This window comes from Chrysochloris asiatica, unplaced genomic scaffold (genome assembly GCF_000296735.1).
Source record: "Chrysochloris asiatica unplaced genomic scaffold, ChrAsi1.0 scaffold00160, whole genome shotgun sequence".
Lineage (NCBI taxonomy): Eukaryota > Metazoa > Chordata > Mammalia > Afrosoricida > Chrysochloridae > Chrysochloris > Chrysochloris asiatica.
Window position 1 is genome coordinate 6,512,363 of NW_006408678.1, and position 20,523 is coordinate 6,532,885.

Genomic DNA, 20,523 nt, shown 5'->3' on the forward strand with positions numbered 1-20,523 from the left:
ATAACGAAGGCTGTGCTCTTTGATCTTCGTCAGTAAATGTTTTAAGTCCTCTTCACTTTCAGCAAGCAAGGTTGTATCATCTGCATATCACAGGTTGTTAACAAGTCTTCTTCCTCCAATTCTGATGCCACATTTTTCTTCATATAACCCAGCTTCTCAGATTATTTGCTCAGCATACAGGCTGAATACAAGGAGCAAAATGATGAAAGCTTCTTAGACATTACCAAACACCTTGGGGCAATCAGTTGCTGGGGATGGGAGATTCAGACCATAGTTTCATGGGAAAACATCAATTGACAAAACATAGTCCCCCAAAGACAATGTTCCATATCCTACTTTGGTGAGCAGTGACTGGGTTCTTAAAAGTCCATGAGCATCCATCTAATGTACAACTGTTTGTCTCTGCATACATGGAGGAAAGAAGAATGATGAAAATTGAAGATGCTTGCAATCAAATAATCCACTAGATTAATAGAACATGTGAGCATCAGTCTCCATGGTTATGAGACCAAAAAACCTAGACTATGCCTGGCTCCTGCTACCCACTGCTCTTACAGGGATCACAGTAGAAGGTCCTGGATATAGTAGAAGACAGTGTGGAACAAAACTCATAATTATAAAAAAGACCATAATAATAATAATTCTAGTCAGAAAGAGACTGGAGGGACCCAAGACTATGACTCTTTGTCACCCTTCAGTTCTGGAATGGACTTCACCCTTGTGTCCCAATTTTCAACCAAGCGGTAGATAGTTATATAAGGGGTACAACAACTCTAGTAAGGTACGCTTACTATGGAATGATCAACCATTCAAGATAAAAAGGTTAACATGTAGCTAAGGACAGAGTTCAGAAGGATTGGGAGGCATGCTGAAATAGAAATAAGAATCACAGGGAAGAAATGGAATGACTGTTGTTACATGGAGGAGACTGCACTTGGTGAGATGGAACAAAATTCATGATATATTGAATGCAGAACTGATGATCTGCTCTGCAAACCTTCACTCAATTCATAATAAAAAGCTTCCAAAAAGAATACAAACATATATCTCATCCCCTCTTCCAATCTGGAGAGATCCTGATGGATTCCTAGTGTGTTTGTGACTTTGAAAAGCATATGGAAGCAAGAACATCAGGAAACAGAACTAGCATGAAGGAAATGAATGGTAGAACACCTTCTTCCATTTACCAATATCCCTTTGAAGCACGACAAAACTCCAGACTACGTGCCATATAATTCAATGATTCATTGAGTCATCCATCCATCTATCTACCTATCTCTTTTCTTTTCTATTTTACTATAAGTCATTGAGGTAAAACAAAACCTCAGCATGGATTCTATATTATCTTCTATTTATCCATCAACTTGTTGAAACTGAAATCTTTCAACAAACTGATGCAGCACCGGAGGTACTCACTCATCTATGCCAGAAATTTAGAAGACAGCTACCTGGCCAACTGACTAGAAGAGATCCATATCTGTGCCCACTCCAAAGAGGGGTGACCCAATGGAATGTGGATATCATTGGATAATATCATTAATATCACATGTAAATAAAATTTTGATAAAGATAATTCACAAGTGAATGACAGAGAATTATCAGAGGTTCAAGCCAGATTCAGATAAGAATGTGGAACAAGGGAGATCATTGCTGATATCTGATGGATCTTGGCTGAAAGCAGAGAATATCAGAGAGATGTTTATCTGTGCTATATTGACTATCCAAAGCTTTCGACTGTGTGGATCATGACAGGCTATGGACAACATTGAGGAGCATGAGTATTCAGGAACACTTAATTGTGCTAATAAATAACCTGTATATAAATCAAGAGGCAGTTGTCTGAACAGAACAAGGCAACACTGAAGGGTTTAAAATCAGGAAAGATGTGCACCAGGGTTGTATTCTTCCACTACACTTATTTAATCTATTTGATGAGCAAATAATCCAAGAATCTGAATGATATGAAGAAGAATGTGGCATCAGAATTGAAGGAAGACTCATTAACAACCTGCAGTATGCAGATATAACCTTGCTTGCTGAAAGCAAAGAGAATTTAAAATATTTACTGATGAAGATTAGAGATCACAGTCTTTAGTTTGGATTGTACTTCATTGTAAAGAAAACAAAAATCCTCACCACTGGACCAATAAGTAACATCTATAAAAAAGGAGAAAAGTTGAAATTGTCAAAGACTTCATTTTGCTTGGATCAACTATCAACACAATGGAAGTAGCAGTCAAGAAATCAAACAATGTATTGCATTAGGCAAATCTGCTGTACAAAGCTTCTTTAAAATATTAAAAAGCAAAGGTGTTAGTTTGAGGACTAAGTCTGACCTTAGTATGGTATTTTCCATGTTATTTTCAAGAGCTTCATATGCATGTGAAAGTTGGACAGTGAATAAAGATTGTAGAAGCACTGATGCATTTGAGTTTTGATATTGGAGAAGAATTTTGTAAATACCCATGGACTGCCAGAAGAACAAACAAATCTGTTGGAAGAAGTACAACCAGAATGCTCCTTAGCTACAGGATGGCCAGACTTTGTCTCTCATACTTTGAACATATTATCAGGAGAGACCAGTGCTTGGAGAAGGACATCATGCTAGGTAAAATGGAGGGTCAGTGAAAAAGAGGAAGACACATAATGAGGTAGATTGGCACAGTGGCAACAGCAATGGGTTCAAGCTTAACAATGATGGTTAGGATGGTTCAGGGCCTGACAGTGTTTCATTCTGTTGTTCACTATCAGTTGGAGCCAAGTTGATGGCCCCTAACAGCAGCATACATACATACATTCATCTATTCATCTATATATGTATCCATCCATCCAAAAGGTTTTGAAACTCTCCTTCACTCTTCAGCCAGGTGAGAAGCAAAGAGAAAATCCACATGTAAACCAGACTCCAGATGACTAGCACAGAGGATTTTTAGGGCAGTGAAATGATTCTGTATGAATACATGACATTATGCATTCATTAAAACCCACAGAACTGAACAACACAACGAATGAGCCCACGATGTAGACTATGGACTGAAGTTAATGATGATGCAGCGTCAGTACTGGTTCACCAATTGTAATAAATGTTTCACACTAAGATATTAATAATAGGGGGAAATGGGAACAAGGAGAGAGGGGATGTATGGAACCGTGTATTTTCTGCTTCATTCTCTGCAAACCTAAAATTGCTCTAAAAAATAAAGTCTCTTCCCTAACACATACAAAAATTAGAAATCCCTCATACAAATATTTCTCTAAGAAACTTAAAAACGAACAATTTAGACCTGGAGAAAGTTTAAAACCAGGGTGAACATTTGTCAGCTTTCCTCTGTCTTTTTCTCTTAAGGAAACACTCCTAAGTCTTGATCACTGAGTTATTATGTTCCTCTGGGTTCCTATTTCCCAAGGAAGACTTAACTCGAATTCTGAGGCTGACTGTGAGTTTCATGTCCTCGTCAGTGAGTCTTTTAATGTTCAGACAATGTGTCTGTGTTGGCATCAGTCTGATCTGTGGGGAACCCAGCTTTGGCTTTTTCAGAGGCTTACAGAATTGCTCCCTGTGCATTAGACTGATCTTACTGAACATTATACATGTTGATGTGCAATATCTCCTCTTTGATTTTTCTTCTCTCTTTGCTCCCTAGAGTTCCACAGACTTTGATTTTCTGTTGCTGAAACATGCCCCATTTTGCACTCTCTGTAACCTCTTGGCAATTGCCCTTTGGTTTATGTTTTCTCAAAGCTTGTAACCTATTTCTTAGCAATCTGTCACCCTTTGTTCCTCTCAGGGAAGTCAGCTGTTCCTACAGGAGAGCTGTCCCTATGGTGGTCCCTACAGCTGGAGCAGGGGATGCCAGGACCTCTGAAATCCTGCTGAGAGCAGGCCTGGGAAGCCTGATTTATGCTCTGTTGGAAAGCCTGTTTCTTTCAGGTGGTGGTAGTTATGTGCCATCAAGTTGGTTCTGACTCATAGGGACCCTGGACAGGGTTTCCAAGGCTGTAAATATTTACATGAGGAGAAAGCCTCATCTTTCTTCTGTGGAGCAGCTGGTAGATTTGAACTGCTGATCTTGAAGTTAGCAGCCCATTGCATAACTACTATGCTGTTAGGGCTCCTTTGTTTCTCTTTAATTGGTTCCAATCTTAGGCACTGTTTGCTTTCCTAGCACTTAACCTCAGCATCATTCCTTAAATTCTCCATGACATTTGCAATTACTTTAGCCAGTATATCCTCCATACATCAAAAGTGTTAAACTACTGCTCAGAGAAAGTTGAATAGATAGTGGTGTGACTCTTTGGGGACAACTTCTGAAGAAAAGGGAACTGAGGATTGACGAGAGATAAAAATTAAAAACAACAAAAACAACCAGAAAACCCCCCTCTTTTCAGTGGGGAAAGGTGTAGTAGCCCACTTTCCCTATCTGCTGGCTTCATTCAGGGAGCCTATGGAGGGCTCTGAGGACTGGGACTTGGCAAAGGTAGATTTAGAAGGAGCCTGAGTCTCTGAACACCATGGAAATGATCAGTCACCAAATACACATAAAAAGGAGCCTTCTACTTTCTTCAACTGCTGCAATACAGGGGACTATTGGTTACAGTGGTCACCTTACCCCGACAATATAAAAGAAACGAAGGGCACTGGCCTGCTCCTACCATGTGCCAAGGTATCGACGCTGCATGTTCTTAGTAAGTAAGACAAGGGCTTCGACAAGAAACACTCACTGGTGGATCCTTTGCTGGCTGAAAGGGGCAGTGTAGCAGTCATTCTCCTCCAGGTCTGGCAGTGTCTCCTTGTCCAACCTCATTGGCTTTTTAGGTAACCATCTCCGAAACCTGCTTATTTGTTTATCGATCCTGTGGTACATGAAAGGCAAGACCAAAGGGTACAGCATGTCAGCATTGCCCTGAGACACATGAAGGAAGTTACCCCAGAGCCATAGCATGACCCTACACACTCCAGGCTCTTGTATGGCATGCTCAGCACCTCCATTTAACATATGAGAAACTCAAGGCCCCACAGAGAGAGGAGCCAGGTCCCCCAATAAAGAAGTAAAGAAAAGAGCTGCATCGTCAGTGTTATTTTCCATTTCACCAAATGCCCTCAATGGGATTATCTCTAAATCATGGCCCCGGTTAATATGTCTACCCACATGCCAATTAATGAGCAGATCCCTGAGGGATGAGTGTGTGAGTCTGATGCATGATTTATTTCCTGACTCCCACCCTGTCTTCAAGGGGGCTTTCACTGTGACCCCTTTAAGGTGACCCCAGTTCTCATGATTTTGGGGTGTCATGGGCACATGTGTCACTCTTGCCAGTGCACACAGTGATGCCAAGCCAAGGAAAATAATAAAGAAAAAAAGTAGCTCCCAAGCCACAGTTTCTTCTCCAACCCTTCTGTCCCTCTGACGTCAGCTGATAGAAACATCTGGTTTCCAAGTGACCAGATTTTCAGTTGTTCACAGTAAGCCACAAGAAGGAGCAAATCGCACACTAGACTTTCAAATGTTTATACTACTGCCGTATCTATTCCACTGGAGAAGGGAGGCTTTTTGTCTCCCCCAAGAGCAGTTATGAAACAGCATCTCTGTGTGACAGGTGAAATAGATAGAACAAATAGCATGGAGCCCAATGCAAAAAAGCCCCATGTTAAGTAAAACCAGGGCCAGAATACAGATGGCAGTCACTTGGTTTTAAGGTTTGCTCTATAAAAGTAGCCGATAAAAGGAATCTCTACTTCAGGAATCGGGTTGAAAACCTTAAGGTCAGTAGTTTGAAACTACCAGCTGTTCTGTGGGAGAAAGATGAGGCTTTCTGCTCTTGTAAAGATTTACAGCCTCAGTAACCCTGTATAGGACAGGGTCACTATTAGTTGGAATTGACTCCATGGCACATCACCACTACTTCAGGACTGCAGAAGAAACACATCTCTTGGGAGACAAAAATACTGAAATGTCTTCTATGTCAATTAACTAAAAACACATGGAATTTGAGTATGCTCTTTCCAACAATTTTTTTTAAATGACACAGCCATGTATGTTTTCCAGTGTTGTAAGGTGGGCAAATGGCTAACATGCTCCGCTGGTAACCAAAAGGTCGGAGAGTTGACTCCTCCTAGAGGAACCCTGAAAGAAAAGGCTGGCTGGTGGTCTACTTCTGAAAACGCAGCCACTCAACATCCCACTCAACACTCAACACAGGGTTATCGTGAGTTGACTTCAGGACAACTGGATAGACAGACAGAATTTATCCTTTTCAGTGAAATTTGCAGCTGGAGGGATACTTTTTATACAACAGATCAACTCCAGACTGAGAGATGATGGTGAATGCTTTGACTTCCTCTTTTATTCTCAACATCGTTCTAGTCTCACCACGACCCCAACTCTGCCTGAAGGTGGCCGCTCTTTCCCAGAACCCCTATAATGTTCAAACTGGAAAGAATTGAGGCCCCTCCTCTCAGCCTCACCTCCACCTCCCCATTCACACACAGAAGTAAAGATTCTACCCAGGGCCACACAAACAGAAAAAAATTATAGGGTGGAAGGACCCCCAAATTATAAGTTTTGAAGACAAAGTGGTAAAAGTTTCTGTCTCCCTGAGACTTCATTTTCCTGGGACCCCTTGCACTCAAGCCATCCTTTTGGTGGTGGTGGTTATGTACCGTGAAGCTGGTTCCAACTCATACTGACCCTGTATAGGGTTTCTGAGGCTGTAAATCTTTACAGGAGCAGAAAGCCTCATCTTTCTCCCATGGAACAGCTGGTAATTTCGAACTGCTGACCTTGTGGTTCACATCCCAATTCGTAACCACTACACTACCAGAGCTCCTTACAAGCCAGCCCTTTTAAAAAGACGCTTAAATACAAGGAGCTAAGCAGCTCCAGAGAGGCAGTGTGGCACAATGGTTGAACGTGAGCTCAGAGCCAGATGCCTAACCCTGGCTCCACAAATACTAGCAGTGTAACCATGGGCATTTACCTCTACTGTGCCTCTGTTCCCTGTTTCTTTATCTATGAAATGGGCAGGATAATGTGAGAATTCACTGATTCATATTTACAAAAAGTCCCTAGAACAGTGCCACATTGGATTATGACAATTTTTTTCTGAAAATAAGCATTTGAGCAGCCAACTTGCCTATTAACAGTTTTGTCATTAGCATCTATCATACCTCCAAGTTCAATGAGGTAGTCCTTAAATGGACTCCTAAATTGAACTTCCTAGGCTAACCTGGTGGCTTTCCCAGTGGCTCTTGGTGTTATCTTGCCTGATTGCCTTAAAATTCATTCAGGAAAGAGGACATGGGTCCGAAGATTTTCGATAATAGAGCCTTTACCTCCTACACATCTGCAGCCTGCAGCACTAATCGGATTACACTTTGCAAAATTCACATTCTCACAGAATCTGGGCTCTGCGTGTGACGACTGTGAATTAAATCCAGCCAGGCACAGTACTCAGGGTATGAACGGCTAAAAACAAATTGAGATATAAAAACTCAGGCATAAATACTCTATGGAATAAAATGACAGCTGTCAACAGCTAGCTTGTGGTACCACCATCTAAATGAATTGTGGAGATGGTAAAGTGAGAATGGAACAAGGTAATGAAAATGATTAATTTATTACAAATGAGAGTGGCAAAAGGAACTATAAAGGAAGTGAGGGAGGAGGCTTGGTGTGGTTGGTACAAGGAAGCTGGGTTTTGGGAAGCCTAAAACCTCGTCCCATCGCCTGTGTAACTTTCCACAAGGAGCCCAACTTTCTAGACTTTATTTTGCAGGATAACAGTGCTAATAATGCCTGACTGTGTTGGATTGAATGGTTCCTCCCTGCCCTCCCAAAATATATGTCGGAATCCTAAGTCTTATACCTGTGGATGTAATACCATCTGGAAATGAGGTTTTCTTCATTATCTTCATGTAAGCCTATCAGTGTAGGATGTGCTTTAACCCTAACCATTTCTAAGTTACAAGGAGTGTTGGGTAGCCCCTAAATCCCTTGAGGATTCCAGGAAGAAAAAATAAAAAGAACCATGTATCAAATTGCAGAAATGTGGACCTATATGAGAAAATTTAGAGAAGAATAGGTATGATTTCAGGGAAGGGGAAGACATTTTAAAATTATAAAACAAAAACTACAACTGCAGAGATTAAAAATAAACTAAAACAAGATGGTAGAAGAAAGATGTTCACTCAAAATAACATCTTAACAAATAATAAAAATTTAACCCTGAGATCCTTACTGGGTGGGGGGTGGGGAATGTGAAATGACCTTATTTGGGCCACACTATTTTGGTTATATCATCCCAAATAAATGAGTTCATAAAGAGCTTCCCTTTGACAATGCATGTTGTTGTTGTCAGGTGCCATTGAGTCGGAACCGACTCATAGCTACCCCATGCACAGCAGAACGAAACAATGTTCGATCCTGGGCCAACCTCACTACCGCTGCCACACCTGAGTCCATCAATGATGCCACCTGGCCGATCCATCTCGTTGGGGGTCTTCCTCTTTTTCTCTGACCCTCCACCCTACCCAGCATGACATCCTTCTCCAACGATTGTTTCCTCTGGACAATATGTCCAAAGTAGGAGAGACGAAGCTTAGCCATCCTGGCCTCCAAGGAGCACTCTGGCTGCACTTCTTCCAAAACAGATCTATTGGTTCTTTTGGCAGTCCATGGCACTTTCAGTATTCTCCTCCAACACCACAACTCAAAGGCATCAATTCTTCTACGATCCTCCTTATTCACTGTCCAGCTTTCGCATCCATATGAGGCTATTGAAAACACAATGGCCTGGGTCAGGCGCACCCTAGTCCTCAAGCTGACATCTCTACTCTTCAACACTTTAAAAAGTTCCTGTGCAGCAGATTTGCCCAGTGCAATACGTCGTCTGATCTCTTGACAATGTATAATGGATACCATTTAGTATAATGGTAGACTTTGGGGTCAGCCCGAGGTGGGGTCGCACCCTAGCTGCTCAGCTTGTTAGTTGTGAAGGAGCCTCTCTGATCCAGCAGTATCGCCTGTGGAGAGGACTGAATACCACATGCTTGCACAGTGCCTGGGGCATACAAAGTCCATTGCCAGCAAGTCTATTCCAACTCAGCAACCCCACAAGACAGAGTAGAACTGTCACAGAGGGTATCCAAGACTGCATCTTTATGAAGTAGATTGCTACATCTTTCTCCCATGGAGCGGCTGGTGGGTTCAAACTGCCGTCCTTTGGGTTTGCAGGTGAGCACTAAACCTCTGCATCACCAGGGCTCCTCAGAACATACAAAGCGTGCCATTAAGAGGTGGCCACTAGGATCAAGAGAATGATGATAGCAATGACAATGAACTATGTAAAGTGTTCTCTTCCCAATAGAAACTCAAGGGCACTGATTTGCACTTGCATGTGGAGGCCCTTCAAGGAGCTCTGGTAGTGTGCTGGTTACGTGCTGGGATGCTAACCTTAAAGTCAGCACTTCAAAACAATCAGCCATTCCGTGGGAGAAAGAGTTACAGCGTTGGAAACGCTATGCAGGGTCGCTATGAGTCGGAACCGACTCCACGGCGCACCACCGCCACCACTGAGGCCCTCTTATAATGCAATCACTGCGAGTCCTAAACCCGCAATTCTGAAATTTACTTGGAAGTGTAAAAAGTTGGGAAACTAACTAACCAGAAAGCATCCCATTTGTCTCTATTATACAAGTGGTTCTTACTTAAAAAGTCTCTCCTGACAGGGAAAAGAAAGGAAAGAACATTGATTTAATGATTTAGCACTGATTTTGGTTGAATACAGTGTCACTCTGTTCCATTTCTGCCAGTTTCTGCGTGAAAGACCACTCACCAACTACATGGGCAGCTCAGTATAGAGAGCTAGGGCATTTCTCATCTTGACTTGTCAAGATAAATCTGGACTCAAAGGTGAATTACTTTCATGGAAAGTTGTTCTGGTGATTACGTGCTGGGTTCCTCATCTCCTCCCCACTCCCTGGCTTCATGGCAGGTGGATTTCCAGGTAGCTGGGAAGAGCAGGCAGCCAATCACAAGTAAATGGTCACAGACACACTAACTTGGCCACTGTCCCTCTTAACCTTGGGAAGGTTCTGCTTAATCTCTGTGGCCCTTGGTTCCCTCCGCTGGGAAGGGAAGGGAAGCACTCCCACTTGATGAGAGGTGATGATTAAGGTAAAGGACATATGCAAAGTACTTCCCCCTAACATGCGAACCTGTCAGTTGTTAATAGTTATTAGGTGTGGTTGAGTCTAGTTCATGGTGACTCTGTAGGACAAAGTAGAACTCCCCCATAGGGATTCCTAGGGTGTAGTGGCACTGTAGGATAAGCACTAACCACAAGGTCAAACCCCACCAGCTACTCTTAGGTAAGTCTATACAGAGTTGTTATGAGTCTGAACCAACTTGACAGCACTTAACAGCTATCTTTACAGGGGAGTTCTGGTGTGGTGCTTTATGATAAGCATTGGACTGCTGACCATAAAGTTGGCAGTTCAAACCCAGAAACCATTCTTGGAAACCCTATATAGGATTGCTACAAATTGGAACCAAATAATCTTACAGGCATTTATCACCAGGTCTTTCTCACGCAGAGCTGCTGGATGAGTCTGAACCAACAACCTTTTGATTGGCAGCTAGCTCTAACTATTGGCATTCCCACGGTTCCTTCAACCTGTGAGCTGTTTGCTAAGTGCCCTGTGTAGGAATTCTGAGGAGTGGCTAGTGAGTTTGAATTGTCGACCTTGTGGTTCTCAGTCCACTGCTGAATGTATAGCACCACACCAGGAGTCCGTAACCTGTGAGTTGTTGTGAAGTGCCATCGAGTCGATTCCTGCTCATAGTGACCCTGCATAGGGTTTCTGAGGAGTGGCTGGTGAGTCTGAACCGCCGACCTTGTCATTCAAACCGACTATGCTTTCTAGTGTATGAACCCACAGTGTCACACCAGGACTCCTGCGAGTAGACCTTTGTCATTGTCCTGCTCCTGCCCAGATTCCTGACCTGGATGTGCTGGGCATACCCTGAGGAGGCAGAAGACAGGCTCCTATCCCATGAGCCACTAACAACCCAGGAGGGAAAAATTGTACTAATGACAACTTAATTAGGTGGAATTAAATAGGCATACTTTAGAGACACCTGCTTTCCCCAGACCAGACTATTATAATAACATCATGTTTCTAACAGATTGTCGGGACAGAACGGCAGCCTCACTCAGCTCTACTGGACTGATAACAGGTAGACAATAGGAGGCTTGGGTTTCTTTGTCCTTTTCCTGGAGTCAAGTGCTCTGCATTTACAGCCTCCCCCTGCATGGGAGCTAGGGATCTTTGGAAGCAAATGCAATTCTTTTAGGTCACAGGGATACTATTGAGGGCACAGTCTAAGTACATTACTGAATAGTCAAAAGGCTTTGGAACATTCTGCATATTAATTTTTTAAAGCAAGGATGGAGATAAGTCACTTTGTCATTTTGCCTGTCTGCTCATTTGATAAGATTGTGACCACATTGAGTGCATAATGAAGTAGCCTGTCCACCATGCACTGTGGTGATGCCCAGCAGATGTGGGCAGGGGGTGGGAGGGGGCGGGATGACTTTATTGTAGTGAGATTTCTACTACAAGCCACTCACAATAATCACATTTGTTGCTTTGTAAGCACATCTTCTATAGCTTTTATTTGTACTATTTAGTGATAGGTAATTTACAATGCTTGCATGTTTGCCCAAAGATAAGAGGCAAACAGCATTTAATAAATCAAGTACATGGATTTTGAAAAAAAAAGGCATTTTTTCTAAAAATATATGCCTGAATTACATGAGTGTGTTTTATGAGCGTCAGGTGACTTTTCAAAAAGACTTGTGTTTATTTTTCGGACTGGTCAGAAACAATTTTTAATTCATTTCTCTTATGCTTTATGGAGACAGATTTGTTTTGGTGTTTTCATGGATAAATCATATTAAATATTATTTGCACGGGTGAAACTAACAGTTTGTTGCACTATCCATATTTAGTATGGCATGAGAGTGCTAGACTAAGGAGAGTTTTATGTTTGAGGTACTGGCATGATAGGAAGTTGTAGACATGCCCTTCAATTTGGGATATCAGGGATAGGTTGCAAAGAGACATGCTCTTCATCACCTGAATCACTCTGTTCTTCAGAGAAATGAACACAGTTTAAGTATACAATTTTCTGACTGACATGGTAGACTAGCATTGTAACGTTTATAGCCAGACAATAAGCTTCTGTAAGTTATGCACCACACAGGATCCTGTCATTGAATTCTGTTGTCGTTGCTAAGTGCTGTGGAGTAGGTTCCAACTCACAGCCACCCTGTATAGCAGCTGGTGAACTTGAACCACTGACCTTGCAGTTCAAACCCTGTGCAGTGCCACACCAGGACTCCAATAATTTCATTCTAGATGGTAAGAAACAGAGTCCTAATTTAAGAGGCTATTTGGAATCTATGTGTCATACCACAATAGTTAGCATTTCTTTTTCCTTTATTTTGGCTCAAAATCTTCTAGTGCCTGAACTCTTTCTTGGTTGTAATTATACACTCGAAACAGCATCATTTGGGGAGGGGGGGGGTTGGAACTGACTCAATGGTATACAGTAACAGCAGCAACAGTAGAGGATTACTGGTTAGTAAACTATTCTTCTAGTTCTAAAAGCAAGGATTGCCCCCCCCCCCTTTTTTTCCCCCACTGAAAACATCTCCTCTGCACATGGGGTCTTTGATAATTAAGATTTTGTGTCAACTTGGCTGGATTAGGATTCTTAGTGGTTAGGCAGCAGAGATGTAGCCATCCCCAGGATGTGATTTGAAGCAATAAACCAATAAAAGGAATAAGGGTTGATTTATTATTATTGTTGTGAAGTGCCGTCGAATCGGTTCCAACCCATAGTGACCCTGTGTAGGGTTTCTGAGGAGCAGCTGGTAAGCTTGAACTGCCAACCTTGCAGTTCAAATGGCTTTGCAGTCTGGCGCATTAACCCACAGAGCTACCCCCCCTTAATCTCAGCCTTAACGTACCCTAATCTGATTTATGGGAGATTTCCAAGGATGTGGCATGCAACACCTTTTATCTTATAGGAGATACAAGGAGACAGACTTGAGCAGAGAAAGAGGGACCTTCTACCACCAAGACAGAAGAGCCAGGAGTGGCGTGTGTCCTTTGGACCTTGGGTCCCTGCACTGGGAAGCTCCTAGATCCTGGGGAGGACTGATGCCAAGATGTATGGAGATCTCCAAGGAATACTGGGTCTGCAGATACTGAAAGGACCTTTCCCCAAAGGCAGCAGAAAATCTTCCCCAAGAGCTGGTACTTCTAGCCTCCTAAACTGCAAGAGAATAAATGTGTGGTTGTTAAAGCCTTTATCCACTTGCGGTCTTTCTGTCATAGCAGCATTAGAGAACTAACACAGGAACTGTGTAATGAGGCCAAATGTGCAGTCTTGTCTGCTGCCTCCTCTTGGCTTGTCCTGAATTCTGTTCTCTCTTGCCCCTTTCCTTTCCCATGAAATTTTATAAAGGTAACTACAGTAGTAAAATAGGTGTGGCGCTGTGGGTTAATGCACCAGACTGAAAAGTCGTTTGAACTGCAAGGACGGCAGTTCAAGCTCATCAGCTGCTCCTTGGAAACCCTATACAGGGTCACTGTGGGTCGGAACCAACTCGACGGCACTTAACAACAACAACAACAACATAGTAGTAAAAAAAGCTCTGGTAGTGTAGTGGTTATAAATTGAGCTGCGAACTACAAGGTCAGCAGTTCAAAACTACCAGCTGTTCCGCAGGAGAAAGATGAGGCTTTCTGCTCCTGTAAAGATTTACAGCCTCGGAAACCGTGTACAGGGTCGCTATGAGTCAGAACCGACTCCATGGCACACAGCCGCCACCATAGTAGTAAAGTTCTGGTATAGGATAAGCACTGGATTGGTAACATCAAGGTCATCAGTTCAAATCTACTAGCTGTTCTCAGAAACCCTATACAACAAGGTTGCTGAGTCAACTGACTATGGCACCTAACAACAACAACAGTATAGTAGTGAAACCTCACTGCCTCATATTCCTCAGGATCACATTAGTCCTTCACACTAAGATCAGAGTCCTCAAAAATGTAGTCTTGGACAAGTCAACAACAACATCACTTGAAATCTTGCTAGAAATGCAAATTCTCATGTCCCATCTCAGACCTACTGAATCAGAAACTCTAAGGCTGAGTTCAGCAATTTAACTAACAACAACATAGTAATGAAACCTCACTGTCTACTATTTCTCAGCATCTCATAATACGTTTTTGAGGTACTGGTGTCCTGGAGGCCTTTGGAAATGATGGAAAGCAGATGAAGTATGAGAGAAAGCTAGAGAATCTGATTTGGGAGTCTAAAGCATAGAAGTCATGACTTTAGTCATGGAATGGATGAAATGTCTCAGGGGCAGGTGAAGAAAAGAGGAGAATGAAAAGGAACAGTCTGATCAGTAGAAGGCTAACTAAGGAAGTACTGTGTCCTGGGCACCGTGAATGCGTTCCCATAAGGAGAGGTGTTCTTCAGCCTCTGGTGAAGGATGAACGGTGAGAATCAACTGTGGCTAATTAGTGGTTGTTGGTTACCTCCATGATCGCATTCTCCATAGGGTGGTGGTTCCCAATTGTCAATATGCATCAGGACCATCTTCAGGGCTTTTTAAAATACAGACTAGAGTTCTATCAAGATTCCAAGTGATGTTGATGTTGGCTAATCCAAGACCACGTTCTGAGGGCCTGGTCTTAGAGTGGCGGACTATGAGATCCCGAGGTTTCACTACTATGTTGTAGTTAAGTGCCAAAGAGTCAGTTTCTATCACACAGTGGAGAACCTATAGCAGAAGCTCAAACATCTGAGGGACTGTTGGACTTGATGACATTTGATGTCTGATCTTGAGTTTCACTGGATCTGTTTATTACCATTTTCTTTCAGATCCTCATGACCCTGCCCCTCCCCACCCCCCATTATTTGGGAAAATGTTTCAATTCTAATTTTGTGTGACACCTTATACAGAGCTGGTTTTCCTATGCCTCTTTCATTTGTGAACTCCTTCCCCATATTCTAATCTTCACATATGTATGTGGTGACTCATTCATTTGTTCATTTCACCTATTATGTGTTGAAAACATGGAAATGAATGAGCCATCTTTGTTTTTAAATACTGTCCCAATGGGAAAATGGACATTTTCATCATAGAATGCAGCATGAGGTGATGGATGTGTGGTATGGCAATGAGAGAACAGAGAAGAGGTGTCGTCTAACCTGATCAAAAGGCCAAACCATATGCAATGAGTTTTGCAGGTTGAGTAGGAGATACTTATGTGAAGATGGGAAAGAACCTTCCAGAAGGACCACTCTCTACAAAGGCAGATGGACCTGAATAAGTACAATGAATCTGGAAATCATGAATAGTTCAGTATGGATGAAGCAAAGAATGATGGGAAGGTAAACATGGGTGAAGACAATTTATAAAGGGCTACGCTTTCAACAGGATTGCTGGTAGTACAGTAGTTAAACTGCTCAGTTATTAATCCAAAGGTCTGTGGTTTGAACTCATCAGCTGCTCCGAGGAAGAAAGATGTGGTAATTGTTTCTGTAAGACCGTAAGTTTGTAAACTCTTTAGGGCAGTTCTGACCTGGCCTACAGGGTTGATGTGAGTCTGAGCAGACTTGAGGGCAGTGAGTTTGGTTTTGACTGATGCTTTTGGACCCTGTGAGGTAGCCATCATATGACACTAGATTTGCTTCTTAGGAAGATGCTTAGTAAAATAGACAAGAGAGCTCAATTAAGGCAATCTCAGTCAGGATGGTGAGTCACGTATGGATGCTTGATATATTCCTGGGGCAGCATCAGCAGGCCTGAGAGACTGATGAGATGAGAGGTGATGCCTTCAGAATGACTCTTCGTTTTATATTAGGTGACTGGATGAGCAGTGGAGCCAAGGCCTGGGTAGGGAATGGTGCTGTTGTTAAGTGCCATCAGCAACCCTGTATAGGGTTTCCAAGAAACAGCTGGTGAGTTTGAACTGTCAACCTTTCAGTTCAAACTAACCTTGATGTTGAGTGCTTACCCTACGGTGTGGTAGGGAATAGAAATGGAGAAAATGGCTACTTGGCAGGTAAAATCAGACCAGAGCTAGTAGACTAGTCAGTAGAGGACAGGATAAAGGAGAGGCTACAGGTTGGGAGATGAGGTCAGAAGCTAAAAGGGAATAGGAAGTATGCAAAGGCAAAGACATGGTTATCAATATTACATATAATAATCATGGATACCATTTATTGAACATCTACATACTAAGTACCATGCTAGGTGCTTTGCATACTTTACCTCAAAATCTCACATCAACCCCAAAGAGCAGGGATTAGTATCCTCATTTTACAAATGGGAAAAACTTACATTCAAAGACTAGCTATAACTTGCCCAGTCATCTAGTGCCAACATTTGAACCTTTGATTCTAATGGGTGTAGCTTCTTCCACCCATGTAGACTTTACTGACTCATGGTAGATGGGTAAATTTAAACAGGAGTTAGATTTTCTCCACATTCTCCAATCTTTAGCATCTCAAGTATACTGGCATTCAACAAACTGAAACAAAATCATGTTCTAACTAGATAGTTCCATAACTGCTTGGAGAAATCTTCCCTTTATCCTAACATGTCTCCTTCAGGTTTATTGATGCTTGTTTTCATTCTTCCCATCTATCATCAGTCAGGGAAGGTGGAGATGAGCCTATTTGATAGCCCGGTAGATAGTGTTAGAAATGGAAGTTCTGCTGTACCCCAGGCACTTCCTGAATCAGCAAATCTGGGGGTGAGGCCTAGCAACCTGTGTTTTAACAAGCACTCTGGGTGATTTTGATACTGAATGAAGTTTGAGAACTACTGATGTATGAGGGGGCTTCAAAAGTACATGGAAAAATGGAATTAAAAGATAATGGAATCTTCCACAAACTTTTTGAAGCTCACTTGTATGTAAAGTATTGTATCAGACCTCTATGTGACAGGCTATGTATCATAGAATATAACCTAAATCATGATGAATCCAAGTGCCATGACTACAGTTTGATAATTTTTATAAAAGCACTGCTAATAAGGGATGTTGCATAGGGCAATTTTGAGAAATGGCAACATCTTATGTTTCCTTGGATGCAAATTCTCTTTCTATACTTTGTTGAGTAACACATGCATCTTAGTAAACCTTCCAAAATATATCATTATTTTATTTTTCACTTTGTATAGCATACAGAGTTAACATAGATCCTAAAATCCCACAGAACTAAATTACAGGATTTTCAGAGAAATCCAATGATTTCTCAATTTAACCATCAACTCACTGAAAACATGGATCCAGCTTAAATTTTGAGATTACATTGCCAGTGATCACAACAGAATCCAATGAAAAGCTATCATTGATGCTTTCCCCTTCTCCACGCCTTTAAAAATACAAGAAATAAACTTTGGGTATAAAGGCAATGGAATCTTTATACTGTGAATTATTTTCAGGAGGCAATGAAAAGGATAGGCAGGGCCCCTGAATGAGGTAATACATCTGAATAATTGAGTTAACATTCTGACTGACATAGGATGGAGTCTTCCCTAGGGGCCCAGCATCATACTTCATAGTAAGGAGACAATCTGTATTCCAGCCTCTCAAAGGCCATATAGTGGGAGAAAGAATTTGTGCAGACAAAAAACAATATCCAGGCCAAACATACTCTACACTTCTGGAGCTTGTGCTCATTTATCCAATAACCAAAACCATTTGTTGTTGAGTTGATTTGGACTCATGTCAACCCAGTGGAGGTCAGAGGAGAACTGTGCTCCACTAAGTTTTCAATGGCTGTGGTCTTTTGGAAATAGATTACCAAGACTGTCTTCCAAGGTGCTATGTATAGATTTCAACTGCCAACACCTTTCAGTTAGTAGCTGAGCACGTAACCATGAGTGACACTCAGGGACCCCATTCTGATAGAATGGGGTTAACAAAAATACCCCAACAACTGTTGATGAACTGCATCCTCCTGAGTGTGAACAATTCACAGGAAGACTCAGAGAAGCATTTTCTATCTTCACTGCTTTTCAAGCTAACCTGAAACAGCTGTCTTTGAAATGTGCATGGCAGCCGGTTGGTTTTCCATATGACACAGACCCACCTTGTCCAGCTTGTAGCTTCTTGTAAATGTCAGACAACACAAGCCGACAGACCAAACACACACTGTCATGACAGAGCATGCAACTACTGACCTGCTCATGAACTTGTACCGGCGGGGCAGGTAATAGATTTTTCTCCTGGAAGAACAGCAAAAATGAAGCCAGTCGAGAAGAAAACCCATCGTCAGTAACAGTTTGAACTAGCAAGGAAGGAAAGGAGATTGAAGATAGAAGCCTGTAAGAGGTGAAGAAGAAAAAACTAAAAAGAGATTAACAGTGAGAAGTGTAGTAGAGCTCAGGGCATAGTTTTTGAGGCATGACATCTTATGAAACCGTTTCCACTGAGATAGCCTCTGTCCCACATTATCATAATCTTTTTTATGGTTGCTTCTTGCCTACAAACCATGTGGAGAGTGATTTGGAGCGATTGGAATTTGCACAGATTCAGTTGAGGTCAGCTTTTCTTCAGGGAAAAGCAGACATAGATTAGGTTGGCAACATACATAATTCAATGGGTCCACGATTGCATTAACTAATATTTCTATAGCACTACAAGTTTACAAAACACTTCTCTCATTTGATATAAGGCCGTAGAGATTTAAAAATATATCATTTTTACAACCAGCATTGGAAGGAAATTAGTTTGTCAGCATTGAGACCCAGCTATAAATTACCACACTGGTGCCTACTGCTTACCAATGGCCCTGGTTAGAGGTGGATTAAGTAGGAAAAATCAAGGAATCCTGGGGGAACATTTTTCAAATTGGACTTAATCAGGATCTGCCACATTGCTATATATCTTTATGTTTTTTGTTTTTAAATATTGGAAATGCAAATTGGAATGCAGCTTGAATGGAAAGTACATGTGTTAGATGTTTTATTAAAATGCAATCTCACTTCCCATCTTTGGGCTTCAACTAACAGAGTAGTCATCCAACTGACTTTGTTTATCTTCTGAACTGTTACTGAGCTATCTCAGTTTTGGAAAATGAACAGTTTACAACCCACAACTTATTTTGTATGTTATAGGACATCTAAGGAGCTCTGGTAACTTGATAGTTATGAATTGGGCTGCTAATCTCAAGGTCAGCAGTTTGAAACTACCAGCTGTTCTGCAGGAGAAAGATGAGACTTTCTGCTCTCATAAAGATTTACAGCCTCGGAAACCCTATGCAGGGTCGCTATGAGTCGGAACCGACTCCACGGCACATAACCACCACCACCAGCAGGACATCTAGGTATTTAAGAATCAACTTTTATTGAAAATTTCCCATAATACACCTATTCCTCCATTTCATTTTAAACACTGTAGGGATAAAAAAGCCAAGGAAAGTAAACCTGGGATTCTGAAGTGCAGTCTATAGAAAATAAAATAAACATGATAAGATACTTTTGATAAGATTTAAAATTTAGCCAAATGGATGTTTGTAATTTTGTTGAAATGGTATAATGGGAGGCTTCCTCCTTTGGATATGTGCATAGCTCCTTAGGCTAGTTTCATTTGCCTGAAACGGTGGACAAGATGATAACATACACTTTAAATGCATTATGTTGCAACAAGTAAATCATGATTAGGTAAAAATCACATCAGTATTAACGCCCAATTAGCGTCACACATTAACAGTACATGCTACTAAACTTGCTGTCCTGAAGGAATTCCTAGAGCTAGGGGAAAAAAAGATGATTATTAATCACTGTCCTTATAGTTTTTATTTTGCTTCTTGAATTTCAAAACAAACAAAAAATAACCTATTGTCATCAAGTCAGTTCGGACTCATAGTGACTTCACAGGGCAGAGCTGAACTACCCCATAGGATTTCCAAGGAATTCTAGTGTAGCGCTCTATGATACAGCACTGGACTGAAAGGATGCCTTGAGCCTCAAGGTCACTAGTTCAAATTCACTAGCTGCTCCCTGGAAATCCTACACAGGGTCGTTATGAGTCAAGACCAACTCGACAGCACTTAACAACAACAATCTTGACATTAGCAGATTGCCACATTTTTCTCCCAAGGAGTAGCTGCTAACCTTTCAGCCAGCAGTTGAGCACTTAAGCCACTGCATCACCAGGACTTCTAAATGCTTTACAAGACAGTGTACTGACACTGTTTGGAAGCAGCCCTTTTCTGCTGTGCTTTAGGATAAGCATTGTACTGCAAACCACAAGGTCAGCAGTTCAAGCCCACCAGCTGCTTTTGGGGAGAAATATGAGTTTTTCTGGAGCTCTGGTAGCGTAGTGGTTACGAATTGGGCTGCAAACCTTAAGGCCAGCAGTTCGAAACTACCAGCTGCTCCGCGGGAGAAAGATGAGGCGTTCTGCTCCCGTAAAGATTTACAGCC

General features: G+C 41.9%; 1 protein-coding gene across 4 annotated transcripts in view; it reads right to left on the reverse strand.

Moving 5' to 3' along the window:
• Nucleotides 1-20,523, reverse strand: part of ANO4 (anoctamin 4) — a 607,193-nt gene that overhangs the window by 179,895 nt on the left and 406,775 nt on the right. For all 4 annotated transcript variants that reach the window (XM_006871106.1, XM_006871104.1, XM_006871105.1 and 1 more), the window contains 2 exons: nt 18,277-18,321; nt 4,723-4,854 (listed from right to left, as the gene is read on the reverse strand). In XM_006871106.1, coding sequence (XP_006871168.1) covers nt 4,723-4,854; nt 18,277-18,321 — 177 coding nt within the window. The remainder of the gene's footprint in view (nt 1-4,722; nt 4,855-18,276; nt 18,322-20,523) is intronic.